The sequence below is a fragment of the Pseudophryne corroboree genome, chromosome 3 (assembly GCF_028390025.1).
Source record: "Pseudophryne corroboree isolate aPseCor3 chromosome 3, aPseCor3.hap2, whole genome shotgun sequence".
NCBI lineage: Eukaryota > Metazoa > Chordata > Amphibia > Anura > Myobatrachidae > Pseudophryne > Pseudophryne corroboree.
In genome coordinates, this window is record NC_086446.1 from 323,876,478 (window position 1) to 323,898,826 (window position 22,349).

A 22,349-nucleotide genomic window follows, 5' to 3' on the forward strand; every position below is an offset into this window, starting at 1 on the left:
TTAATTTCCGGAATGCACTGCATTTCGGAGAATGACCTATTATATCCTATGGGCTATACATCGTAAAGCCAGCTGGCAGAGGATTCCTCCAGAACCTCCCCAGAAATGGGCACTGTCCATGTGCAGTCAGCTGGATCTTGCATGTGCAATACCCCAGGCAGAACTCAAAGCACATCGCAGAGACAGGCTCCTTTCGGAGGCAGTGACCCTGCAGGAGCTGCATCATGCATTAGCCCAATATAATCACATATTGCAATCCTCGGTGCTAATGTCGCACACAGATCGCATTGAATATCCGATTAATGATAAATTTGACTTAAAAAAATAATAATTTTGACATAGATCTCCTTGTACATATTTTTTAGAATGAAAATGTCCTATAATGGGACACTTGATTAATACTGGAGTACTTTGTCACACAATACTGAGAGAGAGTGGACAGTAATGGTTTTAAGCCTTCGTACTTGTGTCCTTCCAGGAGGCAAATGGTAGCAGGAGGAGCAGGGGCCCATCGTGCAGTTAGAAACTAGGTAGCAGAGTGTGGCATTTCTCCAATACTCATCCATTGTTGTTGTGGTACCAGGCTCCGGGGCACAGGGAACGCGCTGAGTGACTCGCTTAATCCCCTTCTATAGCTGCCGCCATGGGAAATACGTTGCATTGGGAGCAGGGGAGAGGAGCCGAGACCCAGGACACAGGCAAGGCTGGAAACGCACTGGCTAGCTCACTGCCTCGTCCTATATAGTGTCTGCCGCAGGCTGTGAAATACATTGCATTCGGAGCGTGGCAGAGGAGCCGGGACCTGGGGCAGAGGGCAAAGCTGGGATTGCACCAGCAAGCTCACTTCCTCCTATTCTTCTATATTGGCTGCTACGACCTGGGAAACACCTTGCATTTGAGCAGGGGGAGAGGAGCCGGGACCCGGGGGAGTGGGGAGTGTGATAATGTGCCAGAAGAGGGAGGGAGAGAGGCTGCTGCTCATTGGGCATCTACCATATGCTTCTCTGCTCCCTCCTCCTCCTTCACCACAATGACAGCGTGACAGCGGCTGACCGCACCACACAGATATTGGCAGTGCAGACAGGCCCCCATCTCTGCCCGGACCTGGAGTCCCGACATTTCCCCCTTGATGGCGGCCCTGCCAAACACGCAGCAGCCAGGAAAACAGCACACTAGTTCAGTATTTTCATGCAATCTAGCCGTGGCTAGTTTTATTGTGCAGTACATAAAACAAAACATAAAACACATCTGGGCACTAACTAAACATAATAGATTCTCTATCTCAAGGTGGTAGGACCTAATGTCCCTACCACAGACACAGGCAAATGCCCAGTACTTACAGTCATTAATTCACAGTGTCTCATCACAGGCCTGCTGCCTTTTATCCCAGGTAGTCAGAACCTAAGCCAAGTCCTGACACAGCATTTATCAGCCTCTTACAGGTGCAGGCACTAAATTATCCTGCTCTCACCTGAAGACCCAAAGATCCGCAATAGGCCTTGTGGATGGAGCCCCCCTTTCTCTCTCACATCCACACCCCCAGAACCCATTTCTGGCTTTTACTGAACGTCTATACTCTAATCAAGCCTATTTAGCAAAACAGACATTTCCTGGGTGTTAAAAATACATAGGCCAGTAACCTCAGACAAACATACAGTATCTCCCATTTATCACTTTAACAGTGCTTCTATCACAACCCCTATACTGTACCTCATAATCCTAACTAAATAGCTAACTAAGGCCACAAACTAACTGTTTTTTTAACCAACATTTTTACTATGTTTATCACCTGTGGTTTACTTTAATGCAGGGCCGGCTCCATGCCTACTAGCACTCTGAGCGAGAAATTTTGAAGCGCCCCCTACCCCCCCTAGTGCTCCGGGGAAAGTGGACATAGCCTCACAACTTTATATTATCAAACTATAAATATTTTTTCAACCCCTCCCTCTACACACACAGGGCCTAATTCAGACCTGATAGCAGCATCAAATTTGTTAGCTAATGGGCAAAACCATGTGCACTGCAGGGGGAGGGGGGGCAGATATAACATGTGCAGAGAGAGTTAGATTTGGGTGGGATGTGTTCAAACTGAAATCTAAATTGCAGTGTAAAAATAAAGCAGCCAGTATTTACCCTACACAGAAACAATATAACCCACCCAAATCTAACTCTCTCTGCACATGTTATATTTGCCGCCCCTGCAGTGCACATGGTTTTACCCATTAGCTAACAAATTTCCTGCTGCGATCAGGTGTGAATTAGGCCCTCAATTAGCAGCCTTACATATAACACCCACAGTAGTGTTCCTTACATATAATGTCCCCAGTATAGTACCAGATACATATAATGACCCCAGTAGAGTGCCAGATACACATATGTGTTCAATAGTGCAGTGCCAGATACACATATGCCTCCAATAGTGCCAGATACACATATGCCCCTAGTAGTACAGTGTCATATCCACATTTGCCCCCAATAGTGCCAGATAAACATATGCCCCCAGTATTGCAGTGCCAGATACATATAATATGCCCTCACAGTGCAATGGCAGATGCACATAATATGCCCCCACAATGCAATGCCAGATACACATAATATGCCCCCACAGTGCCAGGTACACACATGTCCCCAGTGCCAGGTACACACATGCCCCCAGTGCCAGGTACACACGTGCCCCCAGTGCCAAAAACACAAATGCTCCCAGTGCCAAAAACACACATGCCCCCAGTGCCTATACTTACCGCTGCTCACCGCCATTGCCTCTGCTGTTCCCGGCGCGCTGCGAGGGTCCGGTCCCCGGCATCTGGTAAGTCAAGTCAGGTACCGGCTCGTGAGCCAATCATAGCTTGCGGTCCGGCAGCCAATCAGGAGCTGCTGCCGGTCCGCGAGCTGATTGCTGATGAACCGGCTCCATTTTTTACTTAACTGATGGGCCAGCTGTTGGCCGCCTTTAGGAGTCGGGCGCCCTGCACAGCCGCTCATAAGGGACGTGCCTCGAGCCGGCCCTGCTATTATGAAATACACATGTAATTATGTCTTGAATATAAAATTCCCTGTGCCAAGCACAACTAAACACAACATTGTTGAGGCTGTTGATATCTTGTATATTTGCTTCGTTATTATCCTAATTTTCCTGTGTAATTACTATGACTGTAATAAAATAACTAAAACTGTTATTAACGTCAACTGTGTATTATATTATGATACTAAAAATGAATTACTGCTTGTAATTTCAGGAAGGAAAATGCCTCTTTGTCGTTCTATTGATGGCTCTTTATTGGTGTACGGAAGCACTGCCTTTGGCTGTTACTGCTCTTCTCCCAATAGTACTTTTTCCATTTATGGGTATTCTGCCCTCCAGCAAAGTCTGCCCGCAGTACTTCCTAGATACAAACGTCCTGTTTCTTAGTGGTCTGATCATGGCCGCTGCTATTGAGGAGTGGAATCTGCACAGGAGAATTGCACTAAAGGTCATCATGTTGGTAGGAGTCCAGCCTGCAAGGTTGGTTTCTTTCATTCATTCATTCATTCATTCTTAATTTTTTTTTTTTTGCATCTTATGTTTTTTTTTCTTTAGAAAGAATTAAGCTATGACAGTTGAGGGGCTCCTGCAGAGTTGATTATAAATGCACTTTGTTGTTTTTTCCCCCAGCAAAATGCATAAATTGATGTATGTGTGTTGACCGACTCATTAGCATATTTAGCATGTACTGTACTCTCTGCCTCTGTAGGTGGAATTCGAGTGTTTTGCGCACCGGTGGCCACTAGATGACGCCTAACGGAGCAATTTTAGTGTTGCTTTATACGGGCACGTACAGCCGCTGGCGCTAACATTAACTGTTATGTTGTTATCTCATTTTGATGGTTTGATCACTAGTCACGAAAATACAAGCATTGCTGAGAAGAGTAATTAAATATAATGGTTTTACGAGTTTTCAAAAAAGTTGATTGATCATATCTAGAATTTTTTAATTTAAATGATTTACCCTTATTTTTCAACAGTACTGAATAAAAAAACCATACGCTACATTCACTGTAGCCAAACCCTTTTGTCAGGTGGTATTCATGTGATCACCGGTCAGCTTACCGACAGTCACATGACCTCCTCCACCAGCCCGACGGATCACTATCCCGACGGTCGGCATGCCGACCAACAGGGACTATTTCCTCTCGTGGGTCTCCACGACACCCATAGAGTGGGAATAGAACCCGTGGCGACCGCAGGTCGCCACCGAGCCCGCAGCGTGGTGAGCGCAGCGAGCCCGCAAGGGGCTTGCTGCACTCGCCCCTCCCCGCCGGGATCCCGGCGTCGTTATGTTGCCGGGATCCCGGCGTCGGTAAGCTGACCGCCGGTCAGCAGTACTACACCCCCTTTTGTCTACAGGAAGCTATGTTTATCCCATGGAGACAGAATGCTGGGTGTAGGATTTTAGTTTACCTTTCCCTTGGATTTTTAATCTTATATTTTCTAGAATTCAATTTAACAGTTTCATGCATAAAAATGATAATATGACATGTTCATCGGTATTTATTTCAGAACATAAAATAATTGGGTATCCAATGCAATTCTGTCTTTTCTGAAAGATATAGAGCCCAGATGTGATGCCATCTCAGGTCGCCGGAGGTGCGGGTTGCCGACCAAACTCGTATGTTTTTTTAAAAGGGCATTTATTTACAAGGCATGGTTTGTCTTGTAAATGACTGACACTTTAAAAAAACGTCCGAGTTCAGCAACCAACCTGCACCTCCGCCACACTTAAACGGCATTACATCTGGCCCATAATATGTGATATTAAAAAATGAAAACAAGACTTCATCAACAAAAAATTGATACTCATTACTGAAAGAATGAATACACTTCCTTCCTTTCAGGCTCATATTGGGGATGATGATGACAACGGCTTTCCTGTCCATGTGGTTGAGTAACACGGCTTCTACTGCCATGATGCTACCCATTGCAAATGCCATCCTAACAAGTCTGTTTGGAGAAAAATGTAGCGAAGATAAAAGAATGAAGGGCGACAAAAGCTCAGGTAATACTAAAATGAAAGCTGGACAAGATAGGACTGGTAGTACACCATAAGTTTGTTAGAATGCCTATACTGCAGCATAGTATGTAGCATGAGGAGGCAACTACAGTTTGAATGTTGGCTGACCACATGATCCTCATAACGAATCCTGGGATGTCCTCTTTGGCCATACTTTAGTTGGAAGCACAACAGCAGTATCATTTTCAAAGGCTGCCCCCCTTCAGACAGAATGACACAGCTTAACCTTGATTCCCCTGGCAGTCATCTATGTGTCTCAAAGAAAGACTCTCTTTTGGCTTCAGAACACATAACAACAATTTACATACCACCAGCACCAGTTGTATAGATACCTGCCGTGGTCCCTCCATTTCCAACCACAAAGTAGTCCCCAAAGCAATCCGATTTACCAAGATGTGGCCCTGATGGGATGTAGTCACGATCCCGGCGGTCATCATACCGATGCCGGCAGGGGACAGAGGGCTATTCCCACTTGTGGGTGTCCACTGAGCCCACAGCTTGGTGAACGCAATGAGCCTGCAAGGGGCTTCATTGCACTTGCCCCATTGCCAGCATTCTGGCGGCCGGGATCACGGCGTCAGCATGCTGACCGCCGGGATCTTGACCGCCGGTCTCCTGACCTCCGGTTTCCTGAACCCAACCCGCCCTGATAGCTAACCATCTGAAGATGGTGTTAGACCAGAGTAGCCTATTGGCCACTGTAACAGAGTTTTTTTTGAGAGAGGGATTGATCATTAGCACTTTAGTGCTGAGACATTTATCCACACCTGCATGTCTAATTACTGTGCCTGTTTTAGTGACTTGCAGTGGGGTGAGGCAGAGCCTTTCCTGTCATACCAACATATATGCCAAAGTTTTTACTATATAAAGTATATGAAAAATACAAAAAATATATTAGAACTATCATCTTTGTATTATTCAAATCATTTTTATAGCCAAAATAAGTCTATTACAGGTGAGGCAGTGTATTCCCCCTGCCTACCTTTTCTACACATCTTTTAACAACACTCACCAAATTTCCAGCAGTATATACTGCTGCACCTGTGTACAGAGCCGGATTAAGGGCTACATGGGCCTGGAGTTGAAAATATTCATGGGCCTATTGTGAGAAACGGGGGAGGTGTGATCAGTGCTGTGTGCTATCAGCTCCAATGTCTCCCTAAATATGTATAAATATATAAAATTGCATAATTTTGTGAGAAAAATAGAAATGCATAGTTATAATTTATGGACGACCATGTGGTCAGCTGGTGGCTACTTGTGATGATGGGCCTGTATTTATGTGGAGGCCTGGGGCTATAGCTCCATTCGCCCTATTGTTAATCTGGCCCTGCCTGTGTATAATGGCTATATGAACTCTTTGGCTCATACAGATGGAGCTGCTCTTATCTATAGCATCCCCATCGCAAACGTGCACTCCCGGCGTGACTAGGTGATCTGTCCGCCTAGTCATGACGGGAGTGCACATATTCAATTGAAGTAGAAAGCTGCCGTCTGTCGAAAAGACAGCAGTTTTTGACTTTTTTAGGTCGGAAGGGGTTCCGATCTATTCAATCTAACCCCAAATTATTCGACAAGTCTAGGAATTCGACTTGTCGAAAAGCACGTGGATCGGCGGAATAGCTGCCGATCCTCATGCTTGTGTCGAAAACGGGGCCAAAACCAACAGGTTTTGGCCCCCTTTTCGACTATCTCAATTTGACTTTAAAAAAAGCTGAATTGAGATGCGGGAGCAGAGACAGGGGAGAGCCGCGGGCAGACGGGGGAGAGCAGCGCCGGAGGATGTATCACAGCCGCCGCTCACAGCAGCGTCAACCCGGCTCCAGCAAGCGAGACCTCGCTTGCTGGAGCCGGGTGGACGCTGCCGTGAGCCAGACTGAGACGCTCACAGTGTCCAGGCGTGCCCGGGCGGCCGCGCCTAGTCACAGACAGAGCCACGACTAGCGTGGCTCCATTTGTATATGGGCCCTCATTCCGAGTTGATCGGTCGCAAGGCGAATTTAGCAGAGTTACACACGCTAAGCCTACGCCTACTGGGAGTGTATCTTAGCTTCTTAAAATTGCGACCGATGTAATCGCAATATTGCGATTACAAACTACTTTGCAGTTTCTGAGTAACTTCAACCTTACTCTGCCTGTGCGATCAGTTCAGTGCTTGTCGTTCCTGGTTTGACGTCACAAACACACCCAGCGTTCGCTCAGACACTCCCCCGTTTCTCCAGCCACTCCTGCGTTTTTTCCGGAAACGGTAGCGTTTTCAACCACACGCCCATAAAACGCCGTGTTTCCGCCCAGTAACACCCATTTCCTGTCAATCACATTACGTTCGCCGGAGCGATGAAAAAGCCGTGAGTAAAAATACTATCTTCATTGTTAAATTACTTGGCGCAGTCGCAGTGCGAATATTGCGCATGCGTACTAAGCGGATTTTCATTGCGATGCGATGAAAAATACAGAGCGAACGACTCGGAATGAGGGCCATTGTGTGCAAATCTGGCTCTGGTACTAGTCAGTGCACCCCCCCAAGTAATTTACCTCACTGCATGTCCCTGGTCTGTTTGTCCAGGATTTCTGTGTGTGTGTATGTTAAAGTGTAGTGTCTGCTGCAATAAAAGACACTGCTTCACCGTCAGTGGTGCAAGTAGAAAAAATGTCTTACAGGTACTGCAGGTGCACGCGCAAAAAATGGGTGTGGCCAAATGCCACATGGGGCATGGCCAATGAAAATGGGGACGTGATACACATATGTGGGGAGGGGCAGATACACATATGACCCCAATAGTGCCAGATACACGTTGCCCCACAGTGCCAGATGTGCATTGCCCCACAGTGCCAGATACACATTGCCTCACTGTTCCAGATACACAAATGCCCCCAGAGTGCCAGATATACAGTACATTGCCTCACAGTGCCAGATATACATTGCTCCACAGTGCCAGATACACATTGCCTCACTGTGCCAGATACACAAATGCCCCCAGAGTGCCAGATATACAGTACATTGCCTCACAGTGCCAGATACACAAATGCCCCCACTGTGTCAGATATACATTGCCCCCCAGTGCCAGATACAGAAATGCCCCCACAGTGCCAGATATGCCCCCAGTGCCAGATACAGAAATGCCCCCAGTGCCAGATACACATGCTTCCCAAGTGCCAGATATGCCCCCAGTGCCAGATACAGCAATGCCCCCCCCAATGCCAGATATGCTCCCAGTTCCAGATATGCCCCCAGTGCCAGATACACATGTCCCTGCAGTGCCAGATATGCCCCCAGTGCCAGATACACATGTCCCCCCAGTGCCAGATATGCCCCCAGTGCCAGATACACATGTCCCCACAGTGCCAGATATGCCCCCAGTGCCAGAGATGCCCCCTTCTCCTGCTGCTCACTGCTGCTGCTGTCCTGTTCCTGTGTGTGAGGGGAGGAGAGCGCAGCCTGCGCCTCTCCTGCCCCTCAGTCTCCGGCGGCGGTGCGGGTGTCTACCTTCAATTCAGTGCCGATCCGTGAGCCAATCAAAGCTTGCGGTCCGGCAGCCAATCAGGAGCCTTGGCTGCCGGTCCGCAAGCTCTGATTGGCTCACTGGCCGGCGCTGAATTGAAGGTAGACACTGAGGGGCAGGAGAGGTGTACGCTGCGCTCCCCTCCCCTCGCAGCAGCGGCAGTGAGCAGCAACAGAAGGAGGGAGCGGCGTCCCGTCGGAGGTGGGTACCCACAGCTAAATTCTTAAGGGTACGCCGTACCCGCCCACTTGCACCGCTGTTCACCGTGAACCAGCCTATCCTGTGTCTTCATTTCTGTGACCCTGTTACTATATATATATATATATATATATATACATACATACTGTACATACACGTTTATATAAGGAGATCAAGGTAAGGGTGCCCTCTCCAGGGCTAGATGAGCACCTTCAAACACACAGCAGCCAGTAAAACAACACACCAGCCCAGGCTTTTATGCAATCTAGCCATAGCTGCGTTTATTACGCAGTACAGATGCACAAAACATAAATTAAATCCTAGCCAATCTGGGTTCACACAGATGTTCCCTCTCTCAGAGTGGTAAGACCTGATGCCCCCCCATCACATAGGCATATGCATGGTACTCACGGTCCGTACATCACAGTGTCTCTAACTGTTCCCCCAGGAAGTGAGACCCTGAGTAAAGCCCCGACACAGCTTTATTGGCCTCTACATGTGCAATCACTAATTAGTCTGACCTCAGGCTGAAGGCCTAAAGACCCGAAATGGGCCTTGCGGATGGATCATGCCCTCTCTCTCCATCCACACCACCCGGGATCCCTCAGGTCATTTTCCAGAATGTTGGAATCTGAGAGAATTATTACACATGAATAAACTTGTCTAGAGAGTTTTAAAAGAAGATAAGGGCAGTATGGTAATTGGTAAGCAAATAACAAATGGCTGTTTCGGTTAGCTAAATTGCTCAAACAACTTTATATCGTCTAGGGATGTCCTGCTACATGAATATTACTTTTCTTTCATCTCTTAAAATGTACATTAGACAAATATAAAGGGAAAAGAAAAATAGCGTTCAGTGTGCCTTTAAAGAGTTTGAGCTGAGCTCCTTATAACAAAAGCATAAATATAGTAGATGGTTAAAATACTTTAAAATTATATGTTTTCCTAGCAATATTGGCCAATGACTGGTTGGTGCTGACCTAATACAATAATTTTCATTACAGTTACCATGCAAGAGAATATCTTACACCCTGTGCTTACAGAACTGCAGATGCTCAATAGTAATGAAACGTAAGTTCAGTGTTTATTTATCATTACATTATAAAAATTCAATAGGAATTTTTTTTAGTGATGTAATATAAACAATTGGAAATTAATGGTGTATTAAAATAAGCATGTTCAGGCTGCAAGTGCCCACCTCTGAATAAGCCCCACAGTTATTACCACATGTTGCATCTTGCAAAAAGTTTTATCAATAACATTGGGGCTGACTGGCCTGCTGATCGCACAGACCAAGTGGTGGTATCAGGTGACTGCTGTTCTTGTACCCTGAGGCTCTGATGTTGGGACCATCACTTCTTAAGCCACTGGAGTTCAGTGCATGCTGCACACCAGGCTTTTACTATGTGCTACGCTCCCTGGCCTGTCATTGTAAATTGGACCTTTGCTTCCAGTGTTGGATCTGAATATTTTCAAAGAGATCCTGAACAGATAGCTCTACATAGCCAGTTGGATTAACCAGCGGTTCATATACCAGGTGATCCAGTCAGTATGGGACAAGCTGGTATTTGGGTGCAATACATTATAGGGAGAACAGAATGACAATCTTGGAATGGAGAGAGTTAACCCTCCTGGGCTGGGGGGTGGATCAGGATGGTATGACTGTCTACAGCCAATCAGGGAAAGTGAGAGGTGGTGTCAGTGGTTGTATTGGCTGGTTCTGTGTGGTACCTTGTCTCTTTCAATTTGCCTTCAGGCTGGTGAGTGCCTCTGTGGATGTAGAAGAGATTAGTGTGCTCCCAGTAGTGTAGATTATCTTTTTTCATCCTTTAGTGGGTTATAGCATCCTGCTTCTTCCCCCCTCTCCCACCGTGTTTCTTATTGGGCTGCTTTCTATTGTTGTTTCCTCTCCTCCTTCCTGTGATGGCCACCGCGGCTCGTCCCCACCGTTCCTCCCGGACCCCCGCACGGTACCGTTCAGATGACGGTAGTGGCGGGGTTCCAGGAGGGCCCGAAGTCGCTGCTGTCCGCTCGCGGGCTGTTTTGGCCGGCGCGCGCAGCGACCGGCGAGGAGGCTGGTTCTGCCCTGCCGCCGCGGACGGACCCAGATTTGGTTGCCAAGCGTGGGCGGAGGGGCGGGTGGCAGGCAGCCAGCGGGCGGGGAGGTGCTGTGGCCGAGCCTCGAGCTGCGGCCTCCTCCCCCGGTGCCCGCGGTGCCAGGGTGCGCGATCGCGCGCCCTCGCGCCGGGCTGGTGCGCGCCACCGTGTGGAGGCTGCAGGCGCACGGGGGCGCGCAGCGGTGTATGATGTCTACAGCTCTCCCCTGCCGCTTCCCACTGAGCCGGAGTCTGTGCTCGGACGGGAGCGGCAGGGGGGAGGGGGAGGGCTAAGAAGCGGCGTAACCTGCCAGGTGTAGTCTGCTGCGATTATACGGCAGTGTTAAGGGGTCTGCGTTATAGCTGCCGTAGGAAGATCAGTAAGGGTGAGTATGTAGATATTTTTGTCCTGACGGAGGATGCAAAGAAGGAGTTCAAGGCGGCTAGAGCTAAGGGAGGCATTGGGTCCGACGCATTTCGGTCATATGATAACTGGCTGGCTGGTTTTTGTGTGTTTGCCGCCTGGTTTTTAGAGGATAGACCGGATGAGCATATGAATATCATCCGGTACATACATCTTATTCACGACATGCAGCGAACGTCCAAGAGAGTGGCGTATATATGATGAAAAGTTTCGGCACAAACAGGACTGTTTGCAGATAATCAATTTCGGGTGTAAGGACGTTGAAGTGTGGCTGGACGTCACTCGGGCTACGCAAGATTCGAAGGAGCCCCGGGGCACGGGGGATGATGTTCAGCAGGCTGGCCCTTCGGGGCAGGGGGCCGGATCGGAAGCTGCGGCTGGTAGGAAGGCGGGGGCTGCAGGTTGAGGGTTTGGCCAGTCGCAAGCGAGAGGGAAATGCTTTGCGTACAATAATTCGACATGCTCATTGGGCCGCAGGTGTCGTTTTCGACACTTATACTTGCGTTGCAGTGGATTTCACCCGGCCTCGAACTGTTTTCGAGGGAATGGACAGGCACCAAGGTCAGGAAAGACAGGAGCAGGTAAACCCGCCGGCGGCGGGGGTGCTCAGTAGGGCTCCGACGCAAGTCAGGCTGGATACTATGGCCAAATGGCTTAGATGGTATCCAGATCAGGAGGTCGCAGAGTTTTTGTTTAAAGGTTTTCAGTTTGGTTTCCGGTTACCGGTTGCGGGCGAAGTGCGAGTTCGGGCCTCAAGAAATCTTCAGTCAGCTCGCAGTTTTCTGTTAGTTTTACGGGAGAAAGTTGAAAAAGAGGTTCGTCTGGGCATAATGGCGGGTCCGTTTGCGCGCCCCCCCCTGGAGGATCTGGTAATTTCGCCAGTGGGGGTGGTGCCTAAGAAGACTCCGGGTTCCTTTAGGCTCATTCAGCATCTGTCGTACCCATCGGGGTCATCCGTCAACGTCGGGATACATCCTGAGCAATGTTCGGTGGTTTACCAGTCGTTTGATGAGGCTCTTGGTATTGTGCGGGCTTACGGTTCGGGTGCCCTGATGGCTAAGATTGATGTGAGTCAGCCTTTAGGTTGCTTCCCTTACATCCGGATTCTTTCCGTTTTCTGGGTTTTCGTATCGGGTCAGAGTATTTAATTAACAAGTGTTTGCCAATGGGATGTTCCGTCTCTTGCTCATATTTTGAGAAGTTCAGCACCTTTTTGCATTGGTGCATGGAGTCTTCCACGGGAGGTCACGGGGTGGCGCACTACCTTGATGACTTCTTGTGTGTAGGGCCTGCGGAGTCGGATCGTTGCAGTGATCTGTTATTTAGCATCAAAGTGCTTTTTTATCATTTCGGAGTGCCAGTGGCTGAAGATTAGACTGCAGGTCCCGTTTCTTGCTTATCATTTTTGGGTATCGAAATTGATACGGGGGCAGGTTCGTGTCGCCTTCCTCAGGCCAAGGTGGCCAAGCTGCGTGAAGTTATCGGGCAGTTCTTGTCATTGCGAAAGGTCACGCTTCGGCAGGCTCAATCTTTGTTGGGTCTTTTGAACTTTGCTTGTTGGGTCATCCCGATGGGCAGGGTTTTTTGCCGAAAGTTGGAAAGGGCGACGGCGGGGTGTACCAGGCCGCATCATTTCGTTCGATTGTCTTCCGAGATTAAAAGAGATTTGGCTGTTTGGGACGCTTTCTTGGAGGATTTCAACGGGGTGCGGATATGGATGACCCCGGTCGTTCACAATGCTGATGTACAGCTTTTTATCGACACGGCAGGTTCTTCTGGGTTTGGGTGCTATCTCGACGGGTCTTGGTGTGTGGCTTCTTGGCCTGAGGAGTGGTTTAGTAAGGGTCTCACTAAGGATCTGTTGCTGCTTGAGCTTTTCCCAATTATGGTGGCGTTGGAAGTGGGTGGAGAGCGTCTGGCTGATCGCAGCATTTTGTTCAGATGCGATAATCTGGGCATGGTGCATGCGATTAACAACCAGAGGGCGAAGTCAGTGGTAGCGTTGAGAGTACTGGCGCAGCTTGTGTTGGCTTGTTTGCGTTGGAATGTTTGGTTTTGCGCGCTGCACGTTCCCGAGGACGATAATGGAATTGCCGACGCCTTGTCACGGGGGCAGTGGGAGAGATTTCGAGTTTTGGCACCTGAGGCTGATGCTCTTGGGATCCGCTGTCCCGATTATGTTTGGCAGGTGATCGGTCCGGCCTGGAGGGATTAGCGATGCGGTCATTAGCACCGAGTACGCTTAAGGCTTACAGCCAAGCTTGGAGTGAATGGGAAGAGTTTGCTCGCAGATGTGGGCATCAAGGTAAGAGTGGGCATCTTTTATTTGGCAACTCTTCGTCACTGGTAGGTCTAGAGCGGTCGTGTCACGGTACCTGGCGGGGATTTCTTTTTTCGCCAAGCTCAAGGGTCTCCCTGACGTTACCAAGAGCTTCCTCCTTGTGAAGGCTCTGAAAGGTTGGGCGAGGTTGGCCCCGACGCCGCCTGATAGGAGACACCCGATTGATGTGGCCCTTCTGCCGGCGGTTATTGGGGCGGTTGCCGGAGTTGCTTCTTCAAGTTTTGAGGCTTTGTTATTTGAATTAGCTTTTTCCATGGCGTATCATGGGGCTTTTCGCATTTCAGAGTTGGTGGCGCCGTCGAAAGTGGAAAGATTCGACCATGCTACGGGAGGATGTAGTTGTGGGTGAGAGGTCCTTGCTGTGTAGGCTGCGGCGTTCTAAGACGGATCAGTTAGGTAGAGGTCGATGGGTTACCTTGGTCTCGTCTTTGGATGATCGCATTTGCCCGGTGTTGCTGGCGGCCCGCTATGCGTCAGTTCGGCCCTCCTTGAAGGGGTCCTGGCTGCTGCATTATGACGGGTTGCCTTTGACGAGATACCAGTTTCGGTGGATGTTGAATCGTTGTCTGTCCGGCGTGGGCCTTTCACCCGCAGCTTTCGGCACGCATTTGTTTCGGATCGGAGCGGCTATGTCGGCCGCGTCGGCCGGCTTTTCTGTCAGGGAGATCCAATCGTTGGGCCGGTGGAAGTCTTCCACCTACAAATGGTATATCCGCCCGGTGTTATAGGTTATTGAGTTTTACAGCTGTTTGCATTTTGATTGTTCAATTGTTAAGTATGTTAATGTCCAGTATGTTTGTGTGTTATCCCCTGTTCATCCTACTCAGGGATTAGCTACTCGCCGCTGCTGGCAGTGGGGGTCTGGAGTTATTTTTCACTTTTTTGCCTGACCCGACGGACTGAATTCGGTTCATTCAATTCTAATTCGGCTAATTGGACTCCAATTGAAAGTCCCTCGGAAGGTTTTTTAAGTTTCACCTCCAGCTGAGTTTTCTCTGTGTTCCCCCTTGACCCCCCCCCCCCCTCCACATTTCCTTTTGCAATTTTTCTTTTTTCATTTGATTTTATGCCTTTCCCATTGTGTCTTTATGTTCGCTTCGATTGCCTTGAAGCTTGTTTGCATGGCCAGGCCGTGGTATTCAAAAATAAATTTTTCTTTTTGGCAGATCCTTCAGGTTTATTGTAGGTTTGCATTCATTTCGGCCTAATTTACTAACTTATTTTTATGTAATTTCCTTCATTTTAGATTGGGAGGAGGATGTCTTTACAGTGTGGGTAGTTGGTCACTCCTACGTGTACTGGGCTGGCCAGGTTTTTGGCATCTGAGGGGGCGCAGTTTTTTCCACGGGCTCGTGGTGTTCGGTGGCTTGGCTGGCGTGGTATGTTGTGGCAGGACCTAAAAAGTAGGCTATTGGATCAGGCTCGGGTGCATGGTGTCCCTGGAGTTTTGTTGGTGCACCTGGGTGGTAATGATTTGGGTAAGAGGACATCACTAGATTTGAGATGTTCTATGATAAAGGATTTGTCTAGTATTGCCATGGCCTGGCCTCATTGTACATTGTTTTTTTCCTTCATAGTGCCCAGATTGTGTTGGCGTGGAGTGCCGGATGGTCGCCCTATTGATGAGGCCAGAAAAAAGGTGAATTCGGCGGTGGCGAAGTGGGTTTTGGCTCACGGTGGGGCGGTGGTTCGCCATGATAGGATCAGGTATCGTTATGATTACCTTTTTCGGGCCGATGGTGTGCACTTGTCGCAGGAAGGATTGGTGTTTTTTCTGGAGGATCTGTTTTCGGTTTTGGATCATTTGGGTTGTGGGTATGGTGGCGGTGCGAAGCCTCTTTAAGAAGAGCCTTTCGCTGTTGGCGGAAAAGAGCGGCAGGTTCTCGTTTTTGAGTTGTTAGTCACAGTTTTTAGTCGGTTTGGTGCTGTTTAGGTGCACTCTCCTTCGTTGACTGTTATATCTGCTGGACCACCCTTCAGGAGGCAGCGTCATCACCCTTCAGGGTGGGTAGTCAAGATGAAGGTTGAGTGGATACCTTTGTTTTGTGATTTGGAGTGGTTTAGATTTAATTAGCTTGGAGTTTTTTTGTGTTTGGATTTCAGCCGTTCTTTTTTCTGGCCACCATATTCTTTTTATTAATATTCATATTAATTTCATTTTATTGCAGGTTTTCTCTAGTTATTTAGATTAACAATAAATAGCTAACAACTTTCTGCCAAAATACATGTCTCCGTGTCGTTATTCTATTGTTAAGTTGTTTAGAATTGTTCATTGTCATGAGGGAGTGAAACCCCCTCAGCCAGTAGGAGGTTTATTATCTATTAAGATTTACTGGTGGTTCTCTACAAACAGTCTGCAAATTTGCTCTACAATCGTGCATTCTAGCGACTTCAAGTTTATCAACATGCAAGGTTTATTGACATTCTAATACTGGTGAGACAATTGGCATTATTTTAATCAGAGGTATTGAACTTTGCATCTGAAGACAATAGTCTATCTGTACATTCGTGGCTTGTTTGTAGGAATGTTCTGTGAACACGTTTTTTTTACATCTTGATGTAGACATTTTATTTAGTGTGTTTTTTATTTGTTGCAGTCACATTACAAATACAATATTACAATATTATTAATATAATATTTTATATCTTGACTCTCTTTTATGCAATTTTATTGCTTATACATTACTCACGCATGTGTACTCTTATCAATAACTGATATTAATATTAATAAAAATTGTCATGTTACTTTATATCTAAATGGCAGCATTATCTGGTAATTATTTATAGTAAATGATGCTGAATGAAGCGCTGTTATATACCTTTTCCATGGATGCAGTAGGCATCTGAGTAAAAAAGATGCCTCCTGCCGGCATCACGGATCACCATTGTGATGCCCTCCATTTTGTAGAAAGGGGGCGGAGGTGGGAACCAAACAGCTGCAGCATGTGAATCATTCTGTGGCGTGGGGGAACTGTGAGCAACAACACAGAATACGTACTGCGCATGCATAATGCACCCACCCTGAGAGTAGTATGTAAGTTTCTTAAGAGATATTTAACGTTAAGGGTTTTAAAAAGTGTTAATGTTTTACAGTTGTTCAGTTGTCAGCAAATATTACTAACCCAGGAGGTGAGAGAAGTGCATAGAAACCGAGATTAGTGCTTTGTTCGTATCCCTCTTACAGACTTCTATGTAATCTTAAAAGAAGGTCTCAGAAGTGCTGTCAAATATATATATATATACAGGTTGAGTATCCCATATCCAAATATTCCGAAATACGGAATATTCCGAAATACGGACTTTTTTGAGTGAGAGTGAGATAGTGAAACCTTTGTTTTTTGATGGCTCAATATACACAAACTTTGTTTAATACACAAAGTTATTACAAATATTGTATTAAATGACCTTCAGGCTGTGTGTATAAGGTGTATATGAAACATAAATAAATTGTGTGAATGTAGACACACTTTGTTTAATGCACAAAGTTATAAAAAATATTGGCTAAAATGACCTTCAGGCTGTGTGTATAAGGTGTATATGTAACATAAATGCATTCTGTGCTTAGATTTAGGTCCCATCACCATGATATCTCATTATGGTATGCAATTATTCCAAAATACGGAAAAATCCCATATCCAAAATACCTCTGGTCCCAAGCATTTTGGATAAGGGAGACTCAACCTGTATATATATATATATGCAATACATATACTGTAGATATATATATATATATATACTGTATATATATATATATATATATATATATATACACACACAATACATATACTGTGTATATATATATAGCAATATCACAGGGAATTTACAATAACAAAATTATAATAAGCACTGATAAAAGTTTTTTTGCACTTAAATATACAGCAAAAATGTATATGTGTTCCCAGGTCAGGCAATCAGTGATTTCCTTGGAAGACATACAGTAAAAAAACATTTATTGGACCTTCTTTTAAGTTTATTATTTATTCTTTTGGAGGTTCTTTGGAGAGCCCTTCTTGGTTGTTAAGCTAGGTACACATTATATGATGTGTACCTAATCCAACATCAGCAGCGTCGGGGCCCGGCGGGGGAGCCGTCATCTGCAAGTGCATACATACTTGCCGATACGGGTAGTGACCGAGCGACGGCGGGGACCCTTGCTGCATTCAGCAACATGGCCTTCGCTAATGATATACCCTGTTGGCCCTGCATGTTGGTCCGATGGAGGATGTCACTGACAACCCACGGGAGCACGCATCTTCAGCAACATAGTGGATTCACAGTAGACGATATGCCTGATATGTTGGTCTGATTCGCCGGATTTGATGACATTTTGTCTAGTGTTTACCCAGCTTTAGAAGCAGCGGTCATTTATTTTAAGATTGTTTATTGGCTCATCCAAATGGTTTTAGCTCCAAACCTATATATTTTCTTTCGCTATGTAATCTGTATATTTGTATCTTTTGTTTTACAGGGAGTCCACTTTATCTCTCTCCAAAGCTTAGTAAATAGACCCTTATCTCTCTTAGGTAGGAATGTTTCTGAGTCACAAGCAGTCCGAATACAGCCGCATCTGCAGCAAACATACCCATCTTTGCCAATCTCAGGCCATTCTGAGTAGGGTTGTTGATGGACATTTCACTCCATCTATGAAATGGGCATGTCTGGGTGTTAACTGAGCATCAACTGGGCATACTCATTAAAACGTACGTATAAATCGCATTAGCATTCTGAATGAGGTCGCAATCGGACCTTGGTATGACTCTGAATCAGGCCTTTTGTAGTTTTGGCTGGATACCGGACTGACCGTATGCAGAGACAAAAGAGGCTGCTGACTTGGGTGCAAATAGAAATATACTCAGGGTCCAGCACTTCTGAACACACCATATTTGTCTTCACCTGTAAATTCTTTCTCTTTCATGTCTTCACATACAGTATGTATTGATGGCTGTCAAGGCCCACAGCATGAAACGGTAGCCACCAGGGACGTGCGGTGAGGTGAAGCAGGTGAGGCAGAGGCTTTCCTGTCATACTAATGTTTGTTCTAGAGTTTTGACTGTATAAAGTATATGAAAAATACAAAGAATATGTTTGAAATATCTTCTTTGCATTATTCTAATATTTTTTATAGCCAAAACCCTGGAGTAAAAAGTCTATGGCAGGTGAGGCAGTGCCTCCCCTGCCTATCTTTTCCACACATCTCTGATCAATACTCACCAAATTTCCAGGAGTTTATAATGCTGCACCTGTGTATAATGCCCAGATGTACCCTTTAGCTCCTGTTGTATATTGTGTGTAAATCTGGCTCTGGTGCTAGCCAGTGCCTTCTGAGCTATTTAGCTCACCGCACGTCCCTGGTAGCCACAAAACATTGCACAGCAGTATACTTGGCTGCTCAAAAATGGACAACTTAATATTAACTATATAAAGATTGTTTAATGCTAAGGCTGAATAACATACAGAATTTGAAGTGTAACGTTTCCCCTAATGTTTCAGCCTATCTGCTCTATGTCTTGTTCATATATAGAAACACAATAGTGTTTTACCAAATACAGCAAACTACTGTAGGAGTCAATTTAGCAAAGGCATAAAATTAACTTTCGGCTGCTAACATAATCTTAGGGTGGTGTAAGACAGGGATGCTCAAATAGGAATAAATGCATTATTTTTATAGCATTGTTTTTAATATTCATACACTAGTGTGTTCAGGGAATGGTTGGTCAGTTTTTGCCTGGGTGGATAGCTCAGCAATGAAGGCCAGTGTTTCCCACTTCCACAGGATGAATAACCAAAGCACCATGAAATGGGAAACACCTCACACATGGGGTGGTCTTCAGGTTGCCAACTGTCGGGATCCCGGCGCACAGTACACCGGTGCCGGAATCCTGACAGCCGGCATACCGACAGTTTTTCTCCCTCGTGGGGGTCCACGATCCCCCTGGAGGGAGAATAAATAGCGTGGCACGCATAATGCGCCACCGTGCCCGCACCGTGGCGAGTGTAGCGAGCCCACAAGGGGCTCATTTGCGCTCGCCACGCTGGTCGCCGGGAGCCCGGCCGCCGGCATACCATACCACACCCCACACGTGTGCTCACGGTCTGGACAGTATTTCTAAAGAAATACCATGCCACCAGAGGTGAGACTTTATAACAGTGCTACCTGTTCTGCACCTTTCACTACCCACTGCTTATGCTCACTTCCAGCATGTCTGGACCCAGGAACATTAGGGCCATGACTGAAAAAGAGGAAGGTACTATTCGCCACTGTGAAAAGAAGAACAGCTTGTGAGCATTCTAATCTAGACCCCCCTTTCCCAACCAGTCCTAAACTCAAATATATGTAACTAAACTTGAATAATAGTCCTCCCTTCCCCAAGCCAACCCCACTAATAAATTAATACATTACTGTTATATATTTAGACTCAGGCCCACCATCAGTTGAGCGCTACGGGCACAGCTGACCCGGGCCTGGCCTCTCTAACAGACAGGAGAGGGCCCGGGCCACTCAAGCCACTGTCCACCCATAGCCGTTGGTCCCCTCCGTCTGCCGCCGTCGTCAGCCTGCAGCTCCGTAATTAAAATGTCCCTCTCAAAATGGCCACCGCCTCAGAGGAGGCAGTTCTTAAAGATACCAGAGGAGGCTCTAGTATCTTTAACAACTGTCTCCGCTGATGCAGAGGCCATTTTGGGAGGGATGTTTTCAATAATTATAACTATTGAAAGGAAGCAGGCAGCTGTGAACAGGCAGCAGCAGCGGCCGAGGGAGGGGAGGGGGAACCCTGACAATGAGCAAAACCCCTTGACAATAAGCAGAACCCCTTGACAATTAGTAAAACCCCTTGACAATGAGCAGAACCCCCTGACAATGAGCAGGTACTGCATAATTATTGTGTTGGCATATTATGGTGACAGAGGCATTAATGTGGGGGCATAATATGTTGCCAGGGGCATTACTGTGTGGGGCATAATATGGTGACAGGGGCATAACTATGGGGGCATAATATGGTGCCAGGGCCATTACTGTGGGGACTTAATATGGTGCAAGGGGTATAATATGGTGATGCTCCGTATGTGCATAGGATTTCTGTCAAAAATAAATAAATAAATAATAAAAAAAAAATAATAATATATATATATATATATATATACTGTATATAATTTATTTTCTTTCTTTTTTTGGGGTGACGAAGGGAGGGGGGGCTGCCTATTTTGTCAGTCCTGGGCACCACAATTTCAGATGGCAGCCCTGTGTAGACTTCAAATGCCATAATATAACACTAGTGTGACTAGTATAGCATAATTTAGCAGTTGAATTAAACATATAAAGAAACATAATACTAACACCCGCAGTTAGGGTTGCCACCTCATCCCTTTAATTCTGGACACATATTAATTACACCGGTTCTGTGGCTGATTAAAACCAGGTGAAATGGAGTCTGGAAGTCAGCCAGCCACAGAACCCGTGTAATTAATGTGTCCAGAATAAAAGGGATGAGGTGGCAGCCCTACCCACAGACCACAAGTATCATGTCAGAACCATCTTGGTTGTTAGTTCTTCAAGCATGGTCTTGCTTTGTCAAAGCATTAGCTTTCATCTTGCAGTCTCATAATCAGGGCCGGCACCAGGCATGTTCGAATATAGCGGCCGCGCAGGGCGCCACCCTTAATGGGCGCCGCGCGCTGGTGCCACCATATTCGAACCTGGAGCCAGCCCTGTGCACCATTACCCGGCCTTGAACTCTTGTGTGCCGGTGCACGCTGAGCGGCGCCGGTGTCTAACGTCAGACGCCGGCGCCGCTCAGCGCGCATAGTGCACACAACCACTTTGGAGGCCGCCCGTCCGCCCACCCGCACCCGGACCCGCACCTGCAGACCGCAGCACTCCTCCCCCTCCCAGCGCCGCAGGTATTGGGGGGGGGGGGGGCATTTATGGATGGCACTTTGTGGGGTCATATCTGCACTGTGGGGGCATGGCACTGTGTGGGGTCATATCTGCACTGTGGGGGCATTTATCTGGCACTGTGGGGGCATTTATCTGGCACTGTGGGGGCATTTATGTATCTGGCACTGTGGGGGCATTTATTTATCTGGCACTGTGGGGGCATTTACGTATCTGGCACTGTGGGGACATTTACGTATCTGGCACTGTGGGGGCATTTATGTATCTGGCACTGTGGGGGCATTTATTTATCTGGCACTGTGGGGGCATATATGGCACTGTGGGGGCATTTCTGTATCTGGCACTGTGGGGGCATTTATTTAACTGGCACTGTGGAGGCATTTATGTATCTGCCACTGTGGGGGCATATCTGGCATTGTGGGGGCATTTATGTATCTGGCACTGTGGGGGCATATATTTATCTGGCACTGTGGGGGCATTTATGTATCTGGCACTGTGGGGGCATTTATGTATCTAGCACTCTGGGGGCATTTATGTATCTGGCACTGTGGGGGCATTTATTTGTCTGGCACTGTTGGGGCATTTATCTGGCATTGTGGGGGCATTTCTGGCACTGTGGGGGCATTTATGTATCTGGCACTGTAGGGGCATTTATGTATCTGGAACTGTGGGGACATATCTGGCACTGTGTGGCCACTTATGTATCTGGCACTGCTGGGGGGCATGTCATGTGTTACTGGCACTGCTGGGGGGCATATCATGTGTAGCTGGCATGGCTGGGGAGCATATCATGTAGTGTTCCCGCTAGGCGTCTGTGGCTAGGCAAAGTGTCTAACGTGCTGTGC

General features: G+C 47.0%; 1 protein-coding gene across 2 annotated transcripts in view; it reads left to right on the plus strand.

Annotated features, from left to right (window-relative positions):
• Positions 1 to 3,236: 3,236 nt before the first annotated feature.
• Positions 3,237 to 22,349, plus strand: part of SLC13A3 (solute carrier family 13 member 3) — a 48,982-nt gene continuing 29,869 nt past the window's right edge. The window contains exons 1-3 of one of the 2 annotated variants that reach the window (XM_063963519.1): positions 3,237 to 3,502; positions 4,873 to 5,033; positions 9,754 to 9,820. In XM_063963519.1, the coding sequence (XP_063819589.1) occupies positions 3,267 to 3,502; positions 4,873 to 5,033; positions 9,754 to 9,820 (464 nt within the window). In that variant the 5' untranslated portion in view covers positions 3,237 to 3,266. The remainder of the gene's footprint in view (positions 3,503 to 4,872; positions 5,034 to 9,753; positions 9,821 to 22,349) is intronic. The other variant, XM_063963520.1, reaches the window with a different exon arrangement.